This window comes from Haemorhous mexicanus, chromosome 14 (assembly GCF_027477595.1).
Source record: "Haemorhous mexicanus isolate bHaeMex1 chromosome 14, bHaeMex1.pri, whole genome shotgun sequence".
Taxonomy (NCBI): Eukaryota; Metazoa; Chordata; class Aves; order Passeriformes; family Fringillidae; genus Haemorhous; species Haemorhous mexicanus.
Genome location: NC_082354.1, coordinates 2,847,013 through 2,870,163, shown reverse-complemented (window position 1 = coordinate 2,870,163; position 23,151 = coordinate 2,847,013). Strand labels below are relative to the sequence as shown.

Genomic DNA, 23,151 nt, shown 5'->3' with positions numbered 1-23,151 from the left:
AATTCTCCTTTTGTTGCTCAGTTCCATTGGCTCGTGTCAGACAATTCCATGGATGCTCTGGCTTCCAATTTGCCAGCTATTAAAGTTTTCACTGGAGACAGGGAGAAGCTTGAGAGCATCAGTTTAATTTGGAAGCTTGAGAGTATCACTATACTGTAAGGGCCTTAAAGCTAATAATTTAAAATTACCCCTCATAAGTCTTACTACAATACATCTTTCATAGTTCTATTTCTCTAAAGTATCTAGTCTTAGTTACAAAACCATCCTTTAAAACTTATTTCTAATTCTATTTCTCTCTCAACAATGTCTATCCTATTCCATAACTTTTTTAAGTCAACATTTCTTATCTCAAAGTTTGCATACAAATACATGCTACATAAACCTTCTGTCAAACTTTAAAAATTCTCTACAAATTCATTTCCCCCAAGTATCACTTTAATTTGCCCCCCACCCTGCATCTCTCTGAGTTTTTAGGGTTAAAAGGGAAAATTTCAGCCCCCTGTAGACTCCCAGCAAGTTTTCCTGTTGGGTTCCTGCCCCTGTGGCTCAGGAGTTTCGATATCTGGGAACAAATCACTCTGCCTGCTGCTGAGATCAGGCGGGGCTTTGGAGGACTCCTGAATGTCCTCTCTGCTCCAGAGACACAGAGCTGATGGCTGGCTCAGAAGGAAGTTGTGTCACTTGTATCTAATGGCAGACCAATGCAATTAACTGCCAGTACTATCCCTTTCATCTCAATGCATTTCCTAATTAAAGCTCTCTGTGGGGTCTGCATTTCCCCTTTCATGCTGCTGTCACAGACAGAGCCTGCTGTGCTGCTGCTGGGGATGAGGCTGCTCATCCCTTTCCATCTGTCCTTGGTGCTCAGGATCTGCCCCAGCCCTCAGAGCCCAGCCCTGCCCTGGCTGTGCTCGGTGCTTGGGGCTCCAGGGTCCCCAAAAGTCCCTTCCTGGGCTGGCCCCTTGGCAGGGACCTTCTCCCTGAGCCCCCAGCAAGCAGCCTCTGACTGGAGGGGCTGCATTGGCACACCCAGCTGTGCAGCTCCAGAGGTCACTGATGGTTATGGGATGGACTGATTTCATGAAAGCTGGCCAGTCCTTGGCTCAGGGCTTCTCCTGGCACTGCCCTGCCCAGCAGTGCTTCCTCCCTGCCCTGCTCTGCCTGACCCTGCAGTGCTGTGGGAGCCCACCAGAGAGAAATGGATGAATCAGTTTGGCTGGATCTGCTCAGGGCTGGAACTGTCCCAGCCCAGGCTCCCCTGTCAGTGTCCCCAGCATGGCCCAGCCCTGAGGATCAGTGGGAACACCACAACATTCAGCTGGGGTTCAGCTGCCCTCTGACCCAAATTTGTCACAAATTGCAGTGACAACCCTGAGAACCACCTTGTTTGTCCTGTCCATGGTGTCCTGTTTGGGGACACAGCCTGAATATTAAATAATCTTCCACAAACTTTATTGTTTTCTGAGGGTACTACAGCTTAGAAGATAGCACAGAGGATAATCCTGCAGTAGCTTGAAGGCCTCCCTGCTGAGGCTTTTTCTTCCTACTGTACAAATCCAGAGATTTTGGAGATAGAAGAATACTGAAACCATCAAAGAGCTGGGAAACCATGAGTGGAGCTGTTTATTTCATGTCAGAGGGAGGCAGCTTCTGTTAATTTACATTTTGGGGTCGATGACTTGAAGGGGACTGTGGAGAACGAAGGATGGCTGCAGGAACATCACCCTGAGCAGGGAGGGATTCCTGCCCCAAGTGCAGCAGCTCCTACTGCTCTGCAGTAAAAAACCCAAGTATTTTGCTGTCAGTAGAAAAACTAGTGGACTTTTCTGTCCATGTAGGAAACCTGGCCATGTTCAGAGGCTGTGTTTAGGGAAAGATGAGAAATTGGGCTGACTGCTGCCAAGTAGAGCAGTTTGTGTCATGACTACCTCTCCTAATAACATGTAGGAGCTTCAGGGCTTTGTAGGAGCTTTCAAAGGTGTTTAAAAAGGCTCAGAGTAAGAGTGGTGGGGTTTTTTTTAATTTTAATTTTTCAGCAATTAAAGAAATAAAAGGGTTATTTTTTCCTTCTGGTAGCTATGACTGATTCACAGTTTGCTTTAATACATTTTCCACTGAGTGCTGTGCAGGAGGAATTTCATCCTGGGTTCCCCTCTGGCACACCAGTGCATCAGCATTCAGCTGGCAGGAGAACTTGAGGAGTTGGGCTCAGGAATTCATTGTTTGGAAGCATTTTCAAACACAAAGTGCAGGTAATAAAGTTTTCCCAGGCCAAAGCCACCCTCGAGTCTCCTCACATGTGTGGCCAGGCTGCTCAGCTGTCCCTGTCCAAAAGCAGTGGGGTGGAAAACACTGCAGTCAAATCCACAGCCTCTCACAATCCCCCTTCCAGTCCTTGCTGCTGTAAGCACAGTGCATAATCCTTGGAAAAAAGTGCTTTACATAACTCCTGAGTAGCTACTCATTCCAGGTTCTAGTTTGGAGACCTCAGGTCAGGTAACAGTGTGAGGTGCTGCATGGCACAAGAACAAATGCATTTATTATTTCTGAGCTCCATTCTGCCCTGGAGCAAACATGTTTCCATGCCTCGTTTCTGTGAGAAGGTGAGAAAGGATTCCAGCCCAATGCTGGCTGTTTTTTTGTTGTGTTCTGTGTGTTTGGACATGAATGTCTGCTGTTGCTGAGCAAAATCCACCATTTCAGTGTTGCTGCCTTGCCTTAGGCCCAGCTTGTCTTGGCAAAGCCAGTGCTGGGGTGTGGGTGCAGCATCCAGAGCCCAGAGAGGATCAGCTGAGCCTCAGCTGATCTGGTGGGGCTGGGCCAGAACCAGAGCAGGGATTTCTGAGCAGCAGAGGATGATTGGGTTTGGGGGAGAAGGAGAAGAGCTGGGGGAGGACAGCTGAGCAGATACCAAACCTTTTGTCATCTTGAACAATAACTTGATTATAGAGTCTCTGGAGGGTTTTAAAGCAGTGCTTGGCAGTAGCCTGATAATATTGTGAGATGGAAGCTGACACCAGAGTCAGCCCATCATTAAATCCCCTGTGCTCCCTGTGCTTCCCTGAATGCTGATTCCAGTGTTGTTATCCCAGCCAATCTTTCTATCTCTCACTGCAGCTATTGCTGTGACTTTCTACTTCAGCAGCATAAAACACTCAGAACTTTCCTGCTCTATTTTAGCAGTAGGAAAAGCTCAGACTTGGATTGTCCAGCCTAACAGTGAGCCCAGGCCCAGAATATCAGATTCATCCTCACTAAACTCTTGACACTGACACTCCATGGTGTGTGCTGTTGGCAAATTTTAAACTCAACAGAGGAATGAATGCAGGATAAATAAACAGTGAGATTTTGGCAAAAATAATGACTGCAGCCACCCTGGTTTAGAAAACATGCTAAGCCTTTGAACAGTTCTGTTTTAGAAAAGAAAGACTTTGAAAAGGATCCAGGGTAAATGTTTTTGATAGAGAGAGATACACCATTAACAAGGGTGACTTTATCTCCCCTGTTAAACCCACACTCCCTTCTGACCTCTCTAGATCATTCCACAGGCTTCGAGCCTTGTTTGGCCACTTGTCAGTGCAGGAGCACCCAGGGGTGTCCTGTCCTCAAACCAGAGGGCTTTGGGGTGCTCTGCACTGTTGGAGCTGCTCTTTGTGCCAAGGAGGGTCTGCAAGAGTCAAAAAAAAAAAAAAAAAAAAAAAAAAAAAGGCAGCTGACAAGAAAGCTTCCTCAGCTGGAGCTCAGACTCTCAGGAGAGGATGTGCCAGGGAGAGCCACAGCTCTGTGGGTACTGTGGCAGCAGGAGAACAGCACAGCTTCTTGCAGGCTCTGCTGGGATGGGCTGCAGGCTCTGCTGGCACAGAAGGGCTCAGGAATCCCCATGGAAGTGTTGAGTGGAAGTGGGAGAGCCCAGGTGGTGGGGCCAGGCAGGGATTCACTGCCCCCACAGAGCCTTCCCTCCATTCCCAGTGGCCCTGCTGGCAGGTCAGAAGGTTTTCCTGGAAATCTCTAAAGAACAGGCTGTTATGGAGTTCTTGTGTTTCCACATCTGGCTTGGGGCTGACTTTTCAGATTTTCAGGAGAAAGCCTGGAAGGGGCAGAGGGGGAACCCTCCTCTACCAACTCTTTATCCAAACAGGAGAAGTGCAATAAGGAAAAGCTGTCAGGGGTGGGTGACAGAAATCCTCAGAGGGCTAAATCCCACCAGGGAGGCTGCTGGATTTGTGTCAGTGTGACATCATGCAGCTAAGAGGTGAATCAGCCCAGGTGAAGCATCACAGTAATGCAGCTCCTGACATTTGAGCTCCTGTTTTTGGAGCTGCTGCCATTTGGTCTCCATAGCAATGGATTGTGCTGGCAGGAATGCTCTGGGTGTGTGCAGGGGATAAAAACATGGAAATGGATCAGGATCTCTGCTAATCCCACCAGGTCCAGCCCTGGGACATGGCTGCAGGGAAAATACTGCTGGGCAGCCACATTCCTGAGGCCACACTGCCATCCAGCACAATCCACAGCATTCCAATGCTCCTGTTAGTGTTGTCCACCTTTCCTTAGGAAATCTTCTCCCTTTTCCTCCCTTCTTCTCCCTTTTCCTCCTCTTCTCCCTTTTCCTTCTCTTCTCCCTTTTACTTCTCTTCTCCCTTTTCCTTCTCTTCTCCCTCTTCCTCCTCTCTTTCTCCCTTTTCCTCCTCCTCTTCTCCCTTTTCCTCCTTTCCTGGCCTCAAACATCAGGGAATTGATGCTTCTAAAGCACCAAAGACAAGGCAAGCCCTTTCCATCTGCTTTTCTCTCTGAGTGAGAGTCAACCTCTCCAGAACTGCCACACTCTGACCATGCCCTCTCCTGGGAACTCTCCCAGAATATCCAGAAGTGCACCAGGCTTCTTCTCATCCCTCACTTCTCTTCAGTGCAGAAAAGAGGTGACTTGGTGTAGAACAAGCAAGAACAGTTTATCTGCTCTGCTGGGAAAGGTCATGGAGTTCCTCAGTACCCAGAAAACTCATACAAATCTCAGTAGATTTCAGAGAAAACTCTAGGCAAGTAGTAATTAGCCTAATTAACTGATTAGATAAGGAATTAATTGCTACATAATAATATATTTTTTAGTATTTTGAGCAGCTGTTCTTTGAAATTCCACATGTTGACATTTGAATCAGTAAAATGGGTAATTGTTAGGAAGGTGGAGAAGTTTTTCACTACTGGGTCACCTCTGCCTGTGTGGTTGTTACTGAAATACAAAGAACTGTCAGCAAAAAGCTAAAAATCTGCTTTTAATCATCTGTATTGTACTGTGAGTGGATAAACAAACAGCAAACCCTGTCCCAGCCTCTGTTTGTAAACCAGGTGTGAACAAACCACCCAGGTATTACAGAGGTGGTGGGATTTAGGGAATTCTCTGCAGCTCTGTCTCAGAGTGATGATGAAGCAAGGGCAGCAATCAGGGCTCTGGTGAAGGCACTGCTCTTTGCTATGCACAAGCATTTTGACTTTACTCACATCCCATGAGCTGCAAGGATGCCACTCCTTCTGTCTGACTTCAGTATACACACTGGTACAATTACAAATGTCAGCTTTTGCATTAATGAATCAAGTTCTTCAAACTCTGCTCCATCACTGAGAGAGAACACTGGGGAGGCAGAGAGCAAACAGCTAATTTTGACCTCTATATTCTCATTTTTTCCTCCTCTCATCTCCCATTTGCAGAATCTGCTGCCCCTTGATATTAAAACACATTACCAAGGTTTTCTGGTTATGGGGCTGAAATTCAGAGTTCACCTCCTCTTAGCTTGCCTGGATATCCAGATGTTTCCTTCTGGCAGCAGAAACAAAACTGCACATTTCAAAAGCATTTCTCTGAAAGGAGGAGCTGTCTGAAAAAGAAATCCCCCAGAGTACTCACGCCAGAGCCATGATCCCATAGGGCCAGGAACGGATTTCCAACCTCTTGGGGCTTTTCATCTCCTCTGAGGTCAGCACCATCCCACTGTCAGACTCCTGAGGAGCAAAAGGAAGGGGACATCAGGGACATCTGAACCTGGGACTGCTGCAGGAGCCAGCAGTCCTTCAGGATTTTCCTTTATCAAGGCCTTATCAGTTTTTATCCAAGTGTTCCTGAGAATGCTGCTCTGGAGCCTGGGAACGTTTCCCTTGTTTTTATGACAATAAAGTTTTTGATCTGCATTTCCAAAGAGCACCCTTAAAATGAACATATCAAAAAATAATTTGACATTTTCAAATTTGAAACTGATATTAAGCATGACATATGGGCACCATGTACGTAGGATAGCTGAGATAAGAATAGACTGAGATTCATAAAGAATATATCCAATAATTCTGGCTGGGCTCCTCCAAGGAAAAGCTCCTTAAATACCCACTGGAAATACACAATTAGAAACACTGGGATTTGAAGGAAGTGGAAGTTCAGCAGCATTTTGTAAGTGCAAGTGCTTTGTAAAGATGGATGGCCCTGGCCTTTATGGATTTTTTTATGAACTGTCCAACAAAACTGTCTAGATTCAAGTTGGGGTTGGGCTTCTGCTGCACTTGAGGCTGAGTCTTGAGGCTGCAGTTAAACTTTGTGCTAAGTTTATGCAAGTACACAGACATCACAGTCCTCATTTTAAGTTATTTAATAACATTAAATGCTCTGGGTGTTTCTTTGCATTTGAAATATTTTGTGATGCTGGAAAGTTGCACATCAGTGCATTTGTCAGAACCAAGACAGCAAAAGCCCTCAACATAGAAGAGAAATTCTGCTTAGTCTTATTTTGCCAGTCAAACTGATCAAGATATAAAAAATGATCTCATCAAACCATAAATAACAAGAAAAAGCCTTTTTATACATGCTCTGGTCATCTATCAGTTGTTAATAAGATCAGTTTATAAGAGAGTTTGTGAAGTATAAAGTGAAATCCTGAATTAATGAGGTCTGTCAAACCCTCAGTAAAACCCAGCTTGTCTCTGGATTTTATCTTGACTGTTTCCCCTTCAAACACGTGGTCTAGGAACAGTTTATCTGGGGGCTGCTCTGCACTTTGCTTACACCTCTCTGCTAAAAGAACCTCCACAGAGATTGCAGATAATTGCACAATGGCAGGAAGGTGTGGTGGAGCACTTGGAGAGCTCAGGCAGCTCTTTGAAATAATGACCTAATGACTATTCAGGGTTGATAATTAAGAAAACTTCAATAACCAAAGTACACTTACTTTGTTCAAAAGCAGATCACACACTGATTTGGATTTAAAAGAGCCTTGTTGAACCATCACATTTATTTCTGATCTCTTGATGTATTATCACCCTTTTGGGAAATTTTTCCCCCTCATGTAAAGGTTTATTAGAAAATGAACAGGGAGCTTTTAGGCAGGTAATGCTCCTGTTGGCAGCAGAAATCTCTTGAGACTGCATTGATCTAGCAAATGTCTTTGTGTGATTCACAGGGACAGATTTTATCCTGCAAGAGGGAAGATGCAGGAGCCAGGGAAATTTCTAAGCCTGCTAATCCCTGAGATACACTGATAAAGAGGCAGAAATTCCATCTGGGAAAATATAAGGCAATCATGGGCCTCAGTTTGTGCTCAGCAGAGAACAAATGACAAATAGGCTGTGTTGGTCAAGGACATGAAATGTTTCCAGGACAAGCTGGAGCTGCAGACTTGAGCCTTCCCAAGGGAGCTGCTCTGAGGAATGGCTCTGTCCAAGAGGGATTCTCAGCTGGAGCTTTCCTTTGCTGCTCCTCCTGAGTCAGGAGGATTCCTGAGGGATTCAGGCTTTCTCCCTAAACTTTGATCCCCCTGGAGCATCTGTGCATTGCAGAAGTCCCTCCTCAGGGACACAGAAGGTGCCATGGAGGCAGAACGTGGAGCTGCAGCCAGGGCCTGCCTGGATCACAGAGGGAATTCAGGAGTTGTTCTCGGGGATTTAAAAAAAAAAAAAAATCCCACCTGTAACTTCAGAGGAAGCCAACAAGCAGAACCCTCATTCTGTAACAAAACAAATCTTTGCTTTCCCCTGGAGCAAAATTAAACCCTTTAACATTCTCCCACCCTGCAATGGCATTAAACTGGCAATAAATACATTCACTTGCAGTGAGGAAAATCCAGGATTAAAGCCCTTTGTGTGAATCAAGACCAGGATACTGAATCCTGTTCTTGTCTACCCAGAACTGAACATCTTCACCCCCACCAAGTGATTGGCTGTCTTGGCCAGCCAGAATGTGTTCTGGACACATTTCCCTCCAAGAGCTTCATTTCAATGAGCTGCCACTTTCTTATGGTGGAAAAACACCTGGAAATATGTCACATACAGCTCCTTAGCCTGATCAAAGCCAGGGCATTCACATGTGAGCTTCCCTTTAAATTATTTGTTAAGAGAAATGCAGGTCCTTCTTTGTTGTCACACAGCCCTGGCTGTGAGGTGCCAGAGCCAAATCTTCTGCCTGATTTAAAGTTCTCTCCTACCAAATGATTCCAAGAGCTCTAATGAGTGTTTCTGGTGATCTGTGAACCTGCTGGGGAAGGATGCAGTCACCTCTCTTACCTCATGCATCACTTTCTCCTTTTCCACTGGCACCTCATCAAATGTCTTCACACTCAGGGGTCTCTTCTTGCTGTTGTTTCTGAAAGCAGGAAAGTCAAGGGGTCAGCACAAAGCCCAGGCAGATGCTGCACCCATTGTAGCTCAGCTACCTCCTCACACAGCCCAGTTTCCTGGACCACTTCTCTTTTGTCACCTCTTGTGTCTAATATCCAACACCCTGAAAAACTTCTCTGGTTCTTCCACCAGCCATATTAAGGGAGGATACCAGACAGTGAAATGTTTCTTTCCCCCCCACCCTGTATCTGCTTTTCTCACCCAGTTTCTACTGCACTCCAGCGATTCACTCCATTGTTCAAGTTTTCTTCCACAGGGCAGGTTTTGGAGTTGGATTCTCCATCTGGACACAAGGTGATGTTCAGTGGAATGTAGTCTTTGCCATCCTATGAAATTAAAAACAGAAAAGAGCACAAAGCTGGTAAAGTTCATTCTGTGCTGCATCTCAGATGTGAGAGGTTATTGTATCCTACAGAGCTTTGAGATGAGAAAGGACTAAATAGTGCTTTAACTTAACTGTGATGTTTGTTCAAGGTGATTCTCATGTTCCTCACACTGTGGAAGTCATGGAAGTTAAAATGCACACTTCATCCAAGAATGACTGCAGGAGGCTTTGTGAGGGAAGTGAGGCACTCTGGGAACCCTGTGATGTGGGGTGGCTGAACATGGGCTGGGATATTCCAGTCCAGCTCAGAAGCAATGGCCCATGTACTGCTTGGTTTTGTTCAACTTCAGGAGCTTGGGAAGAGCCAGGCCTTAAAATGGGAGCCTGAAAGGATTTAATTTCTTATCCTTCCCAGGAATTGCTGCTGCACATGGTAATGAGCTCTGCATTGTCATTACCCCCCTGCAGCAATCCTCAGGAATGACTCTGCCTTTAGCTCCTGAAACTATTTGTCCAAATTTCCCTGTGCTTCTTTTTGTTTTTAATTTTGAGAAGCAGTTAAGTGCCCTATTCCCTTATCTTGATTTTTATGTCTCCTCAATTTACTTTGGTTATAGAATCAAACTCACAAGCTCTTCATATTGCAGACTGGGCCCTCTTCAACTCAGCTCCACTAAATTTGTTTACAAACAGGAAGAGGCTTGAGGAGAGTATTTGATTTCTTCTTCAATTAAATTGACAATTGCATAACTGATCTGGTTGTTTTTACTGAAGAAGAAAACAACTGGTTTAACTATTATGAGATTAATCATTCTATACCTGACTTTCTGTGCTTCAAGCTGCATAATTGCAAAGCTCCCAAGAGCACTGGTGAACATAAACTTGGAAATTAAAGACAAAGTTCAGGAGGTGAAGAAAATCAGAAGTAAAGTTAACATCTGAGTAGTTAACATTGTCTTTACTCATCCCAGCAGGGATTTCCCTAGTGAGCTGTGCTGGGAAGTGAAATCTCATCTTGGTGTTTAATAACCCTGCCCATGCACACAGCTGTCCAGCCCAACTCCACACCTCTTGCAGAGGGCTGGCCCTGCTGTACCTGCTGCACGTTGGCCTGCAGGAGATCCCCCAGGCGCTCCACCAGCTCGGTGAACGTCGGCCTCTCCGTGGGGACCCCGTGCCAGCAGTCCAGCATGGTCTGGTAGCTGCAGGAACAACACAGGGATTAGGAATGGGAAAGGATGGGAGCTTTTCTTCCAAACTCTTTCATTCCACTGCTGCTTGGTTCAGTGGGTCTTTGGATTAAGAGAGGTTCGGATCTCCGCATGCTGAAATTCTGGTTTAGTTTCCATGTGAGATGCTTTTTGCTTCCACAGTCCTGCCTCAGTGAGCCTGCAGGATTTTGGTTTTCACCTAACTTAGAGTCTGGCTGCTGGGCCCTGCTGATACTGCTGAAGTAAGTCCTGGTTATGGCTACTGGGTTTCTGTCACAGAATCTGAAGTCTGAGCTTCATGAACTATATCAGTAGTGTAGCACACATGAGCAGCTGCATGTACACATGAGCAGCTCCATGCAGTAGTACTACATGAGTAGCTCCATGAACTACAGCTGACATGGGGCATCTGATCATCTTCTTGTTAGCAAAGGTCAGGCTGACTTGGGCTGTCCTTAGCATCAGTCTGTGCTGTCAGACACCCAAAATATGCTCAATCACAGCTTTACTGAACATAAAATACCAGCTGTGGTCTCCTCCCCCTCCCCACTGCCACACAATCTCTTTTCTGAGGTGTACAGCTCCCAGCAGCTCCCAGCAGCTCTTACACTTCAGGAGTGGAATACTCTGGAGATCTCATCCGGGTCCCCTCCTTGAGCCGCCGGCAGAAATCCTCATCTATCTGCACCCCAGGGTAAGGAGAGGCACCTGGGGGGAGAAATGACAGGGCTTCAGGGTGGCACAGCCTGTGTCCCAGCCCAGGGGATCTCTGCTGAGCATCTGATGTCACCCAGAGGCTGGCAGTAACAGGAGCTCGAGTGAAGAAGGAGTTCAGTCACTCACAATCTGCATTTTTTGTTTGGAAACCTGTCACAGACTCTGTCCTTCAGAGATTTCAATCACAGTGTCTCCTCTGCTTTTGTGATACAGTCAGGACCACTCCAAGGTAAAATATGGCAGAGGAGAAATGAACTTCATTGGTTTAAGAGTTTAAAGTATCTCTTGGCCAGTGGTAGAAAAGTTCCAGTTCATTCAATGGGTTCCTTGGTGCTTTCCAAACTGTTACCCTGCCAGTATCCTGCACTGAGAGGATACACACAGAGTGAGTAATTCCTGCTCATCTTTCATTGCCTCAGAACCCCTGTGAGTAGGTGCAGAGGGGGCTGTGGGCACCTGGCCCCTGCCAAGGACCATGAGAACCTTGGTTCAATCCCATGAGTGGAATTGCTCCCCTCCTGCATTATCCTCCAGGGAAGACTCCCTTGACAGTGACCTCCCAGCCTTTCAGCCTTGTTTTCTTTCCTGACTCTGTTCACTGCTGTTTTCCTTGAGTGCCACTCAAGTGCTGGCTGAACCCTGGCAGGACAGCTCATGGCAACTGGAATTGTTTTGTGGAGGTTGAATGCTGTGAAGGAGCTTTGTGTTAACTCCCACAAAAGTTTGGGAGAGTGCTCTGGCACCTGAGTAATGCAGAGCTCACAGGTAAAATTCAGAAGTCTAAGCTGAGATTTAAAATGCTACTAAACCTACAGTGGATAAAGCTAAGAGATTTGTAACTTCCCTCTCTTCCTCCCCCCTAAGCCAATGCTTCCTGTGCAGCACAACCGTTGTCTTGGACATTTTGGCATCCTGGAGGCTGGATGATGAATTTGGAAACAATTTCATCAAGTCTCAACATGGGAGATTGAATGGAATCTGTATCCAGCCCTGGAGGAATCTGTGTATGATTTACTGGCTATAACATTCCTGCTTATTTCCTGCAAACACCATCATGTGCTGTGCACTTGGGGGCACAATGAGAACAGCAGAAACCTTTTGGATAAAGCTTTGAAGAAGGGGTCAAAATGTGGCTGCTTCCAGAACTGTTCTACTCTGTGAACCTGACTGCTCAGTGGGCAGAGCCTGCTGAGTGGGGAGCTGAGAGCCCAGCACTGCCTGAGAAGGAATCTCAGCTCACATGGGCTCCCAGGACACCCAGAGCCCAGGGATGCTTATCCACAGCACTTCTGAATGCCCTGGATGTGCAAGTACCAGGGTACAGGAGTGACAGTGTTTCCTGGAGTTATGTAAGCTGGAGAGAGGCAGCACCATCATTTCTGCTTTATCCCCAGATTTTCCTTCCCAGTCTTGCCTTTGGCCTGTCATTATGCTCAGAATAACCTGGGAATTAACTGCTCAGCTCATGGATGGAGAATTCCACTTGCTCTCACAATCTGAGCTCTCTCTCTCTTTGGTTTCATCACAGATCAGATCAGCTGCAAGATGTTGGTGAGAGCAAATACAGGGGAGGCAAAGGATACCAGTGATAGGACAAGGAGTGCTGGGACAAACTGAAAGGAGGGACATTTAGGTTAAATCTTAGGATGCAATATTTTACTGGGGGGTGGTGAGGCCCTGGCACAGGTTGCCCAGGGTGCTTATGGATGCCCCAACCCTGGCAGTGTTCCAAACCAGGTTGGATAAAGCCTTGAGCAGCCTGGTTTAGCAAGAGGTGTCCTGTCCATGGCAGGAGGGGTTGGGACTAGATCATCTTGAAGATCCATTCCAACCCCTGAACTGAGTCTATGATTCATTTTTGACTGGAGGATCTTTTGGTAATTTATATTTTGGTCACTGCTGGCCTCCTACCAGCTGGAGGCAGCTCAGATCATAAAAGCAAGGAACTCTCCCTTTCCCACTTCCACTCAGCACTGTCTTTATCTGGACTATGGGGTAAGTCTGATAACTTGGATTTGGAATGCTGAGACAGCTTGGGAGAGAAGTAGGCTGGAACATATGGTGTAAGGCCTACACATGATGTTTTCCTTAGGGGAAATCTCCTTCAAAATGCTCAAAGATGTGGCATGCATTGGATATGGGAGCTCTCTTTTGATCTTGGTTTTATTTTAGTGGCATAATGAGATGCTGATGTTACTACCAGGCACTGCTTGTTTTCGTAATTATCTCTGATTGCTTTTGGAACAGTGCACATTGAAATTCCAGGAGACACTGACATTCTGTACCAATAGTGATTTCAGGATGTGTTAAACACTGCTGGCACCACCTGACACAAGGTGTGCTGACCCCACTGGAATAATTTAAAGCTCATTGCAAACTCAGCCCCAGATGGAAATTAATATTCCCTCAAGTCCTGATTTCCCTGTGTATCACCAAAGCAGATCCAGGCTGCCAGCCTTTCTGCAGGCAGGCTATTGGCCTTCACCACACAAACTGCACTCTGCATTTTCCCAATCAGTATTTTTCCCTTTTTTAGAGGGTGCTCAGCCTGTGGGACGCAGTGAGAGCAGCAGCTGTAAAAGGGAGCCAAAACACACCCTGTGGCAACGACAAATAACTTCCATCTCATGGCTCTCAACGATCTGTAAAACTTTTATATGACAGAATTCAATCAGTGACACAAATCCTTAATTAAATATTTATCATTTGAGCTGCAGATGTGAGCAGTGCCAAACCACAGGCATGCCTGGATGAGCTGGATGAAAAACCCTCTCAGAGAAAATGACTGGTTTTGAGCCTGTGCCACCAAGTGAAAAAGCAGTTTGTGTACTATGTCACAGCCAGGGCAGAGGCTGCTGCACGGGTGGCAGCCCCTGGAGCCATTTGGGAGGTTCCAAATTCAGAAGGGGACAGTGCCAAGAAAGGGGCTAAAAGAACCCAGATAAAATGTATTTTTAAAAATAGATTAAAATAGAGGTGAGTTTCACTGACTGGATTTTAATTTGTATTAGTGTTCAGTATTAAAGGCCATCTGTTAAATTCTGTCAGGACCTTTGGGAGTGGTACAAAGTTTGTTTCTGCAGTGCCCCTTGGATTCATCAGCATTCCATCCCTTTGGTTCCCAGTGGAGAGCCTGTCCCCAGTGGAGAGCCTGTCCCTGAGAGTGTCTCTGGATGCTGATGCTAAAGCATCTTCCTGAATAATCTGATAAAACCAGGGCACCCTGGTGCTTCTGGAGCTTTGCCTTTCTGTGCTGCTTCTACACCTGCGTTAGGTGATGCTGTTACAGAGCCATGGAGGGCTCACCCCAAAATAACAACACCCAAAAACCAGAGCTGAGCCCCAGGGAAAGCAGCAGCTGCCACTTGTTTCAACCACTCAAGTGTGAACTTTCAGCTGGGTGTGCAGATGTGGAGCAGGGAAAAGTCCAAATCAAAGACTTGGACTGAGAGCAGGTTATGATTTTGCAGCCAGCCCTAAGTAAAGATTAGGATAGAAACAGCTCCAGACTTTGCATTTTCACTTGGCATCTTGAGCCCAATCATTAATTTCAACTGATCCATGAACCAAAAATGGAAGGAGATTAGGGTTTGCTTTAAAATCCAGCAGCTTAAGTTGACAATGCTTCTTGTTTTCTTTTGTCTGCAAATGCTGATTAAAAAGCCAGAGCTGACATTCCTAAATTCCCTCAGGAAAACAAATCTTGCCCCTCTGCAAGGAGAATCTGAGAGCAGCACAGTCTAAGTGTCTGTAGGGCTGCTGTGTAGGTCTCACAGCTTTATCTGCTGGACAGAAACCAGAGCTCAGAGAGGCTGAGATTTCTCACAGCATCCTGGGATGACATCTCAAAGTACATAAAGAACATCATTATTATTCTTTTAGAAATGTTGTGGCTTGCAAATGATGCAGCCACAAGAGCCCACGTTCTACCCTTGGTCTGCTGCCAAAAAGGTTTAGGCTGAGCCCAGCACTGCTCCTTGCACCAACCCAACAGCTGCTGCTGCCAGGAGATTTTTCTTACCTGGAAAATCTTAGATTTTGTGGGGTGGATGATCAAGCTGGGATAAAATATCATGTGGGCTCATGCTGCATGGGCTGCCAGCAGCAGGCACTGTGCCCACAGCAGGGTGACCCTGCAGCTGTGGGGTTCCCTGAATCAGTGTGCTTTGACAGGAAACTTCATTGTTCTCCAAGAAATCTCCCATTCCTCCCAGCAGCAGAGGCTTGCATTTTATCTCTGGGCTCTGTTGCTTTCAGTGGGTACAAATGTTACGTCCAGGATTTTGGATTTTTGATCCCCCTCCCCAGTGTTTTCATGTCCTTTGTCAGGTGGAGTTCTCATTGAAATTGGCTTTATTTTACACCTGGTTTGCACTGTGCACTCGTCCTCAATGAAACAGAAGCACTGCCCCACATGATCACCGTTTGTTAAAAGCTTTTCTTAGCTAAGCAGCCATAAATTAGGGGGAAAAAAGGGTTTGAAACCATTCTTACCTAGAGAAAATATTTCCCACAGCAGCACTCCGAAAGACCACACGTCGCTCTGCGTGGTGTAAATTTTGTCAAAAATAGCCTCTGGAGCCATCCACTTGAGTGGAAGCCGTGCCTAAAAGCCAGAGACACAAGAGGTTGTCAGATCTGCTGTTACTGATGTGCCCAAGCCCAGCTTGAGGGTAACCACTGAAGCCTCTTGCACTCACATCTCCCTTCCGTACGTAGTCGGGGTCTTTGTAAATGTCCCTGGCGAGGCCGAAGTCACAGATCTTGACCACGTTGTTCTCAGACAGGAGGATGTTCCTGGCTGCCAAATCCCGATGGATGCACTGCCAGGGAAGGACACAGGGTCACAGGGGGCTGGGCAAGGAGCCCCTGCTCCAGCTGGAGGCAGGAGAGCTTCTTTGGGAGTGGGGAAAGAAATGAACTGTGCTGGGAGCAGCTCAGAGGATGAGTGGGAATCTGCTCCAAATACACTGGGATATGCAAAAGAGGGAACAAACCAACATTGGAGTCAGTTTTCTGATTGTTCTGTCTGAAATAACTTTGCAGTTACCACAAGGAAGGGAGCCCTATTTTCTCATTAGCTGATCACTGGGAAATTGCAGAGAGGCCAAAAGGCAGGTCCAGGAGGGTGTGAGGTGGGATAACCCCGCTCAGGGGTTCTGGGGGCTGCCCTGGTGTGGGAAATGGATTTGTAAAGAATTCTCAAAACCTGACAGAAAGCTCACACAGTCTTGTACATCTGTATGCAAACACTGAGATAAGGTGTGCTAACTGAGGAAAGCCATAGAATAGAGATGACATTGTTGAGAGAGATTGAAATAGAAACAAGTTTCAACAAGTTTCAAAAGATGGCCTTGCAAAAAGATCAGATATTTTAGAGAATTAGAACTGTGAAAGGTGCATTGTAGCAGGACCACATGGGATAAAAACATGAGGTGATTGGTGTTAGGAGTAATAGCAGCATTGTGTGGCAAAAGCTAATAGGCTGAAAAACATTTCTAAGGTACTGTAACCAGGAAATAGGGTGGCTCCTGATGGAATGGCATTGAGTTTTACATCTCTTGTGTCTCACTATTCACTGAGACTGATAATGGAATAAAACCTTTTAAACACCTCTCAGTTGCCCCATCTCTGTAAAAGCTGGGAAAACCAGCACCCTGGTGGCTGTGTGAGAGTGAGGCTCAGTTGTGTGCACACTTTGGCCCGTGGGTTACACTGCATTTTCCTGAAAAGCTGTTCCACAGGCTACAAACTGCTTCCTGTTTATCCAAGCACTGCTGACTTTGCTGACAGTCCCCAACACCTCTGACAAACTAAAGGAATAACTGGATACTCCCTCCTCATTTTCCAGTAGTGGTGTTGTTCACCACACTAAAAGGAGCTTTCTCCACAGGCCTTTCTGTGCTTATTTATGAGGCAGCTCCACAAATTGTCTCACAATTTCTGAGAACTTCACTCCTTCTATCTAAACCCTCCTGCTGCAGATGCCAGTCCCTGCAGCCAAGAACATGATGAATGTTCCTCCACAACCCCTTCAGTGCTAATTACTGCTTAACCACCAGAGCTGATCTCCTGCACTCTAACAGAAGAGCAAAAAGCAGATTCCTCAGACTCAAGAGTGTGTTTGGGTTTCTTCACATCAGATACTCTGCAAGAAGTCTGAATGAGCTCACTTTTCGGGAGGCGAGGAACTCCATGCCTTTTGCCACCTGGAAGCTGTAGCAAATCAGATCCTCCAGAGTCAAGGGCCTCTTGTACAGATCCTCAGCATCTAGGAGAGATCAGAAATGTGGCACAAATGTGGCAGAGACGTGGCACAGCTCCAGAACTGGGTGGCCCTGGTGCCACTTGTGTGCTGATGGCCCCGGCCCCACACCTGAGTGCTGGGTGTGATATCTCTGCAGGGTTACAGGAACAGCTTTTGTACACAATCAGAGCTCTCTTTTTGTGAGAAAGTTGGAGTGGGGAACAGGCAAGAGGGAGAATTTGGGATTTCAGGAACAAGCCAAGCCATCTAAGGGCTTGTAAAGTGTGTGACAGTGTGTGTGGCACTGGCCAAATGACAGAAGTCTTTCCAATAAGAGATTTGGGATGAGGTAGGGTTCTTTTACCTTCTTCATCATCTTCTGAGTCACTGTAACTCTTATCTTCAATGAATCCTGAGCTGGCAGAGCTGCCTGTGCTGGCCACACTCTCGAGGCGCCTCTTGATCAGTTCAGTCAAATCACTGCTGGACTCATCCAGACTCTTCTCTGCTTGGTCAGAGTTTTCCTGGGACTAGAAATGGCATAAACCCAATTTTTAGCTCTCTATGATGCAATGCTTGAGCATTCAAAATATGGGACATTGTTATAAGGAGAAAGGGTCCTCTGAAGATGAGCATGTTTGACCATTATGTTTCCTGAAGTGGGAATAAATGGGAAACCAGGCTTTATTATTCTAACTAAAAATTATAAAGCCTGGTTTTCTACTTACTCCTACTTATTATTATTCCCCTTTCACTGATAGCAATATTCCACATCAGAGTTAGCTGAAAGCTGGCTAGGTGAGACTGAGAGGTGAGCAGACAGAGGCTGTAATTCTCTTGCTGTCTCTCTTGCTAAAAATGCCCTCAAGGTGAGTGCATGATGGGCACTGTGCTGGGGAGTGAGGCACAACCAGCCCTCAACTCATGGCAACAATGGTGAGAAAGAAATTCTGAGGGAGTGCACCAGGAAGAGCTCCTTCACTCACACAAAGTTCCTCACGTCCTTTGCTGCCTGCACACAATAGCTTTAACAATAATAACAATAATTATAACACTGCAGTCATCTGGGAAAACAGTCTTGGTGAGGCTGCAGTTTCTGGCAGGGCTGGGGTCACAGAGCCTGTTCCACACTGGATTTTCACAAGGAGGAGTCAGTGCCATCCCTCCCCAGCCCTGATTTCTGCTCCTGTGCCCTGCTCCCATCCCAGCCCAGCCTGTGCTGGCACAGATGTTTGTGTGCATGCAGAGCTGTTTGGGAACCAAACCCTTGGTTGGTTTTGATGTAGAATATCCATGATCCAGGCTGTTGTTACAGCACAGACTTGAGGGCTGGCACAAGGGAAGGGACAGAGGATGGCATGAGCAGATGGGGGAAGGATGAACTGCTTTCATTTGGGGCCTAGAAAGAAAAATCCCCAAAACAGATTTGTGTTTTGGGAGGGTTCACTTTCTCCTAGTTCACTTAATGCCAGTTTTTCCCTACTATTTTGTTGCCCCCTTGTGCTGGGAAGTATCTCCCAAGTAATTCCCTCTCTTTCAAGTGCTCAGGAGTGTTTGGGCACTTGCAACTCATTCTTTAGGAGATGTTAGAAGAGCACAGCAGTGAGATCCTGCAGGGAAAATACATCCCTCTTCCTGCTTGCACAAATTGAAATGTGGAGAGAAATAAAATGCCCACAGAAATACCCAATTGCCTTGGTGCCAGTGCAGAGCAAATCCAGCTTTTGTCAGTGGTTGTTGATTCCCTGCCTTGTGACAGAAGTCTCATTTTCATACCTTGTATGCAATGAAATCTCCTCGTTTCCCTCTGAGATAGTTGGACAGATTTCCATATTTGCAATATTCCACTATGACCATTAAAGGACCTAAAAAAGACAGTGAAAGTCAAATGAGTTTTGAAGCACTGCAAAGCACATAATTCTAATTTATCCTACCAAATCCTCTTCAAAATAAATGGCATTTCTATTATACAGATGAGGAAATAAGGAAACACAGAAGTGACACAACCAGTAGGGATGTGGAGAGAAGGGAACACATTCTTAGTTTTCCCCACTGGATGGTAACAGTTGGTATTTATTCCTAATTTATAAACAAGGAAAATTCAGGATGATCAACACAATCCCAGAGGCTGTTAAGGTTGGTTTGCTCTGCACATGGAGCAGTTTTCATTTTCTCTGCTGGCTTCACAATTGTTTGTTTTGGGTGGAGCTGATGCCACCAGAGGAAATCAAAGTATGCAGGGCCATAGACAGATCTAAATGAAAAGCTGCAAAAATACTCAGAAGTTTCTGAAAAGCCTGGAAAAACAGAAAAAGTTTCTGAAAAAACTGAAGTTTCTGAAAGCCTGAAAGCCTTTTTCTGAAAGCTTGGAAAGTGCTCTCAATTTCTTCTTATTCCTCTACAAACCACTGTAGAGTCAGTGCTGCTTTTACACAATTATGCATGTTTTTAAGAGCTGCTTGAAATGCTTTTATACAGCAGTGTGAGATGTTAGGGAAGGGAAAAGCTGCATTCTGGGCCTTTATTTCTTGCAATCTTCAAATGTAAGACAGGGTGAATCCATGGGACTGGGATGTGGATAAACATGGAATATTATCAACCCCAAACACTGAGACTTTCGTGTCCAGAACCTTTTTCTCTGGAGAAGGTCCTTGGTTGAGACTGAGGGATTTGCACTTCAAAGGGGAAGTGCTGAGAGCTGCACTTGGCCTTGGGGAAGGAGCTCAGCAGGGTTCCTGCTGGAATTCCTGCATCCTCCCGGGCAGGGGCAGGGCAGGGGCAGGGCTGCAGTCACTCCAGGTCCAGCATTGCCTGGGAGAGCACCAGGAGGGAGCAGTGACCCCGGGACAGTGTGGGACAGACAGAGGAGCTGCCTTTGGGAGCACAGAAAGGGAGATGCTGAATTCCTGCTGATGCCTTGGGAAGGCTGCTCTAGAGCAGAGGTTGGGCAGAGCTAAAGAATAAAGCAGGGATTTATTAGGAGGCCTCAATGGATGAACCTTGGGCAGCACAAGAGCCCAGCCAGGGCTGCATCCAGGATGAACCAAAATGGTCACAAAAATCCCCATTTGGGCACAGGGGCTCTCACTTTGATCAGTTCTGCTCCATTTGCATATTGGAGTTAATTGTCCCATTCCAGCTTTAGCCCATGCAGTCCCATCCTTCTTGTTTTTCTCCCACAGTGTTTGTGCTCTTGGGCTGAGATTTGGATCATTTGTTCTTGGTCCCCAGTTAGAGCAGGAATTGTTTTTTCTCCCTGCTCTGTGCAGAGAGCTCACCATCCCATAATATGACACCCAGACCCACACACTAAAGCAGCACAGAATGTGAAAAATAGAAAAGCTGAAATCTGAGGTATCACTGCAGGCAGAACTGAGCCCCTGGTGTTCCCTGTGGATTCCTGCAGGTTCTGCACTCACCCAGCCCTAGGGCACCTTGAGTGCACACCTTGGGGCTCTCCAGGACCCCCAGTCCCTCTGCTGCAGCTGAAACAAGCCTGAAAACCTTGCTGCAAAAACACCAAGCCCAAATCCCCAAATCCCAGTGGTTGCAGTGCTGACCCCAGAGCTCTGCTCAGTGCTCACACCTGGCCGTGCTCAAGAGATTTGGCTCTGAAGAACCCAAAATCCAATGTCCCTCATGGATGCCCTGAGGAAATGCAGATTCCAGAACAGCTTTAAAGCTCTGCTTAGTGATTTATTCATGGTTTTGAAAGCTTCCTAGACGTGGCCTCCCCATATTTTGTTCCCTCATTGTAAAGCACACACTGCATTAGTTCTGACTGCTGAACATCAGACACTCCGCCAAAGTGTTAAATTCTGTCATTTGATACCTTGTTAAAATAATGTATGTGCATACTTAATACCAGTCTCCATCAGGAATCCACGGTTACATAAAGCCTAACAGGGGAGGGAGAGCACTGGAATTTCACAGGAGCTCGGATCTCTGTCTGCCTCTGGAGCTCCAGGCTGTTTTTCTTTAGTCTGCACTTGCACTGCTCAGAGGAGAACAAAGCAGTGCCTGCCTCGAGGCTGCTCCGTGCCCTGTCAGGTCCTGCTGCATGCCTCTGCCCCAGACTCTGCCCCCAAAAGGTTTGCCTAGGCACCTGGCAGGGAGGAGGGAGGGTCACCTCCCACCCAGGATGGGGCAGGATGGAGAATGGGAAATCGAGGAACTCCTGGGAGAAAAAGCTTCTCAGAAATGAGACAGTCAGAGCCTCTGATCAGTCCTGAGGTGTGTCTTGAACAAGCAGAACTGTGGGGTTGCTTTGGTTAAAAACAACTGACCCCCGGTCCTGCTGCTGGTCCTGCTTGTGCTGAGCCCCTCAGGGACTTGTGAGCACAGGAGAGTCCCCAGCATTCCCATGTCCCAGCCCCTCTGCTCACAGGCCCCAGCAAAGGCTCCTGCCTGCTGCACCCTGAACCCCTCAGCTGGAGCCCCTTGCTCCCACCCAAGCTCTGGGGCTCTGCAGGAGTTCTTGGGAGCTCCCAGAGCCCAGCAGCACCCATGGCTGCTGGCTGCTGTTTCCTGAGGAACTGGAACCACCTAGCTGGAGCAAAGATTTCTTCCTTGGCACCCTCCCAAATCTCCCTCAATGAAAATTTCCTTTTCCCTCGTGACTGGACAAAAACTGTTGGAAACTGATGGTTTTGGGGTCTCAGATGATGAGAGATCTGTGCACCATCTCTCCTGATTTCCCCCCTTCATTTCTTTCACTCTGGGGTTTCCCTTGCTCTCGGGTCACCTAAACCTGTTTGCTGGGGGAGGTTTTGCAGATTTTGGAGGTCAGCAGTGAGGAGCCATCCTCAGGTGCTGCTCCCCTGAAGCTGAAGCACAGGAAGAGACATGGCTGCTTTGTCTGGCAGTGTGGGAAGGGATGTTTTAGTGACAAAGGTCTGACATTTATGGGACTTTATCAGCCCCGTGCAAGTCCCTGCTCCTGCTGCACCCAGGGCTGTCCCAGGCTTTGGTACACAGAGCAGAAACTGCTGTGTGGGAAAGAGGAGGCTCAGGGAGCCAAGGGCTCAGCTTGGTGCATCCTCCTGACAAGGCAGAGAAGGAGAGGGAGAAGGAGCCTGGAAATGCCCACGGGGAGGAATTGGGCACCTCATTGCAATCCAGTGTTCTCCTCCCTTCAGTGCCTCCAGAGAAAAGAGAGGTGACACCCCGGGTGGGAGAGGTTCAGGGGCCCTGGGGGGGATGAGGCCACATCCTGCAGGAGCAGCAGCAGCTCTCCTGTGAGCTGAGAGCTGGAAATGGCTGTGCTGGTACTGACTGCACCACAGGCACTTCCAAACACCCAAAAGTGTCTGAAAAGTGTTCTCTTCTTTGCTTCTGATTTACTGAGGACTCCTCACCTCCAGCTTTGGTGCAGGCTCCCAGCAGGTTGACCACATTCAGGTGATGTCCTATATGGATGAGGATCTTCAGCTCAGACATGAGAGCCTTGCATTCATTAGTAGTTGCACATTCTGCTTAAGATAAACAGGAAAAAAATCATCTTTACACAACAGGATATTTTCAACAGGACACAGCAAGATCCTGTTTATCCTTTGAAACAAAACCCACCCAGGTTCCTTGCAGTATCTTGGCTTTTCAGACTCACACAGATCATAATTCATCCATTTCATTGTCTGCTGACCTTTATGAAGTGGGATAACACTTTATCTTTTGGTGACTCTTCCTTTCTCCAGTGTGGGTTATGGTCCCTTCCCCCAAACCTGATCCCCCAGAGCCTTTGCCAGGACTCAGATTTGCAAGCTCAGCAAAGCCAACCTCTGCAAGCCCCCCCAGCACACAGAAGGTGTCCCTTCCTCTCTGCTGGGCTTGCAGTTCAGCAGGACTTGGTTACAATACTTCAGAATGCTCCACGGCAGGGGAGGAGGAATCCACAGATCTGGAAGCTGTGTCCCAAAATGTCCAGGGTACACACAGCATGACTAAAGCTCAGGCCTGTAAGATCCTATTGACCCAAGAAATAAATTTTCTAAGATCTGTGTGTG

General features: G+C 46.8%; 1 protein-coding gene across 2 annotated transcripts in view; it reads right to left on the bottom strand.

The window, feature by feature from the left end:
• The window catches only part of LOC132333958 (vascular endothelial growth factor receptor kdr-like), a 126,241-nt gene that overhangs the window by 7,548 nt on the left and 95,542 nt on the right, over nucleotides 1-23,151 (bottom strand). The window contains exons 19-29 of one of the 2 annotated variants that reach the window (XM_059859565.1): nucleotides 22,507-22,623; nucleotides 18,926-19,014; nucleotides 17,514-17,679; nucleotides 17,076-17,173; nucleotides 15,603-15,725; nucleotides 15,397-15,508; nucleotides 10,794-10,893; nucleotides 10,071-10,176; nucleotides 8,851-8,975; nucleotides 8,536-8,614; nucleotides 5,900-5,994 (exon numbers count right to left, since the gene is read on the bottom strand). In XM_059859565.1, coding sequence (XP_059715548.1) covers nucleotides 5,900-5,994; nucleotides 8,536-8,614; nucleotides 8,851-8,975; nucleotides 10,071-10,176; nucleotides 10,794-10,893; nucleotides 15,397-15,508; nucleotides 15,603-15,725; nucleotides 17,076-17,173; nucleotides 17,514-17,679; nucleotides 18,926-19,014; nucleotides 22,507-22,623 — 1,210 coding nt within the window. The remainder of the gene's footprint in view (nucleotides 1-5,899; nucleotides 5,995-8,535; nucleotides 8,615-8,850; nucleotides 8,976-10,070; nucleotides 10,177-10,793; nucleotides 10,894-15,396; nucleotides 15,509-15,602; nucleotides 15,726-17,075; nucleotides 17,174-17,513; nucleotides 17,680-18,925; nucleotides 19,015-22,506; nucleotides 22,624-23,151) is intronic. The other variant, XM_059859566.1, reaches the window with a different exon arrangement.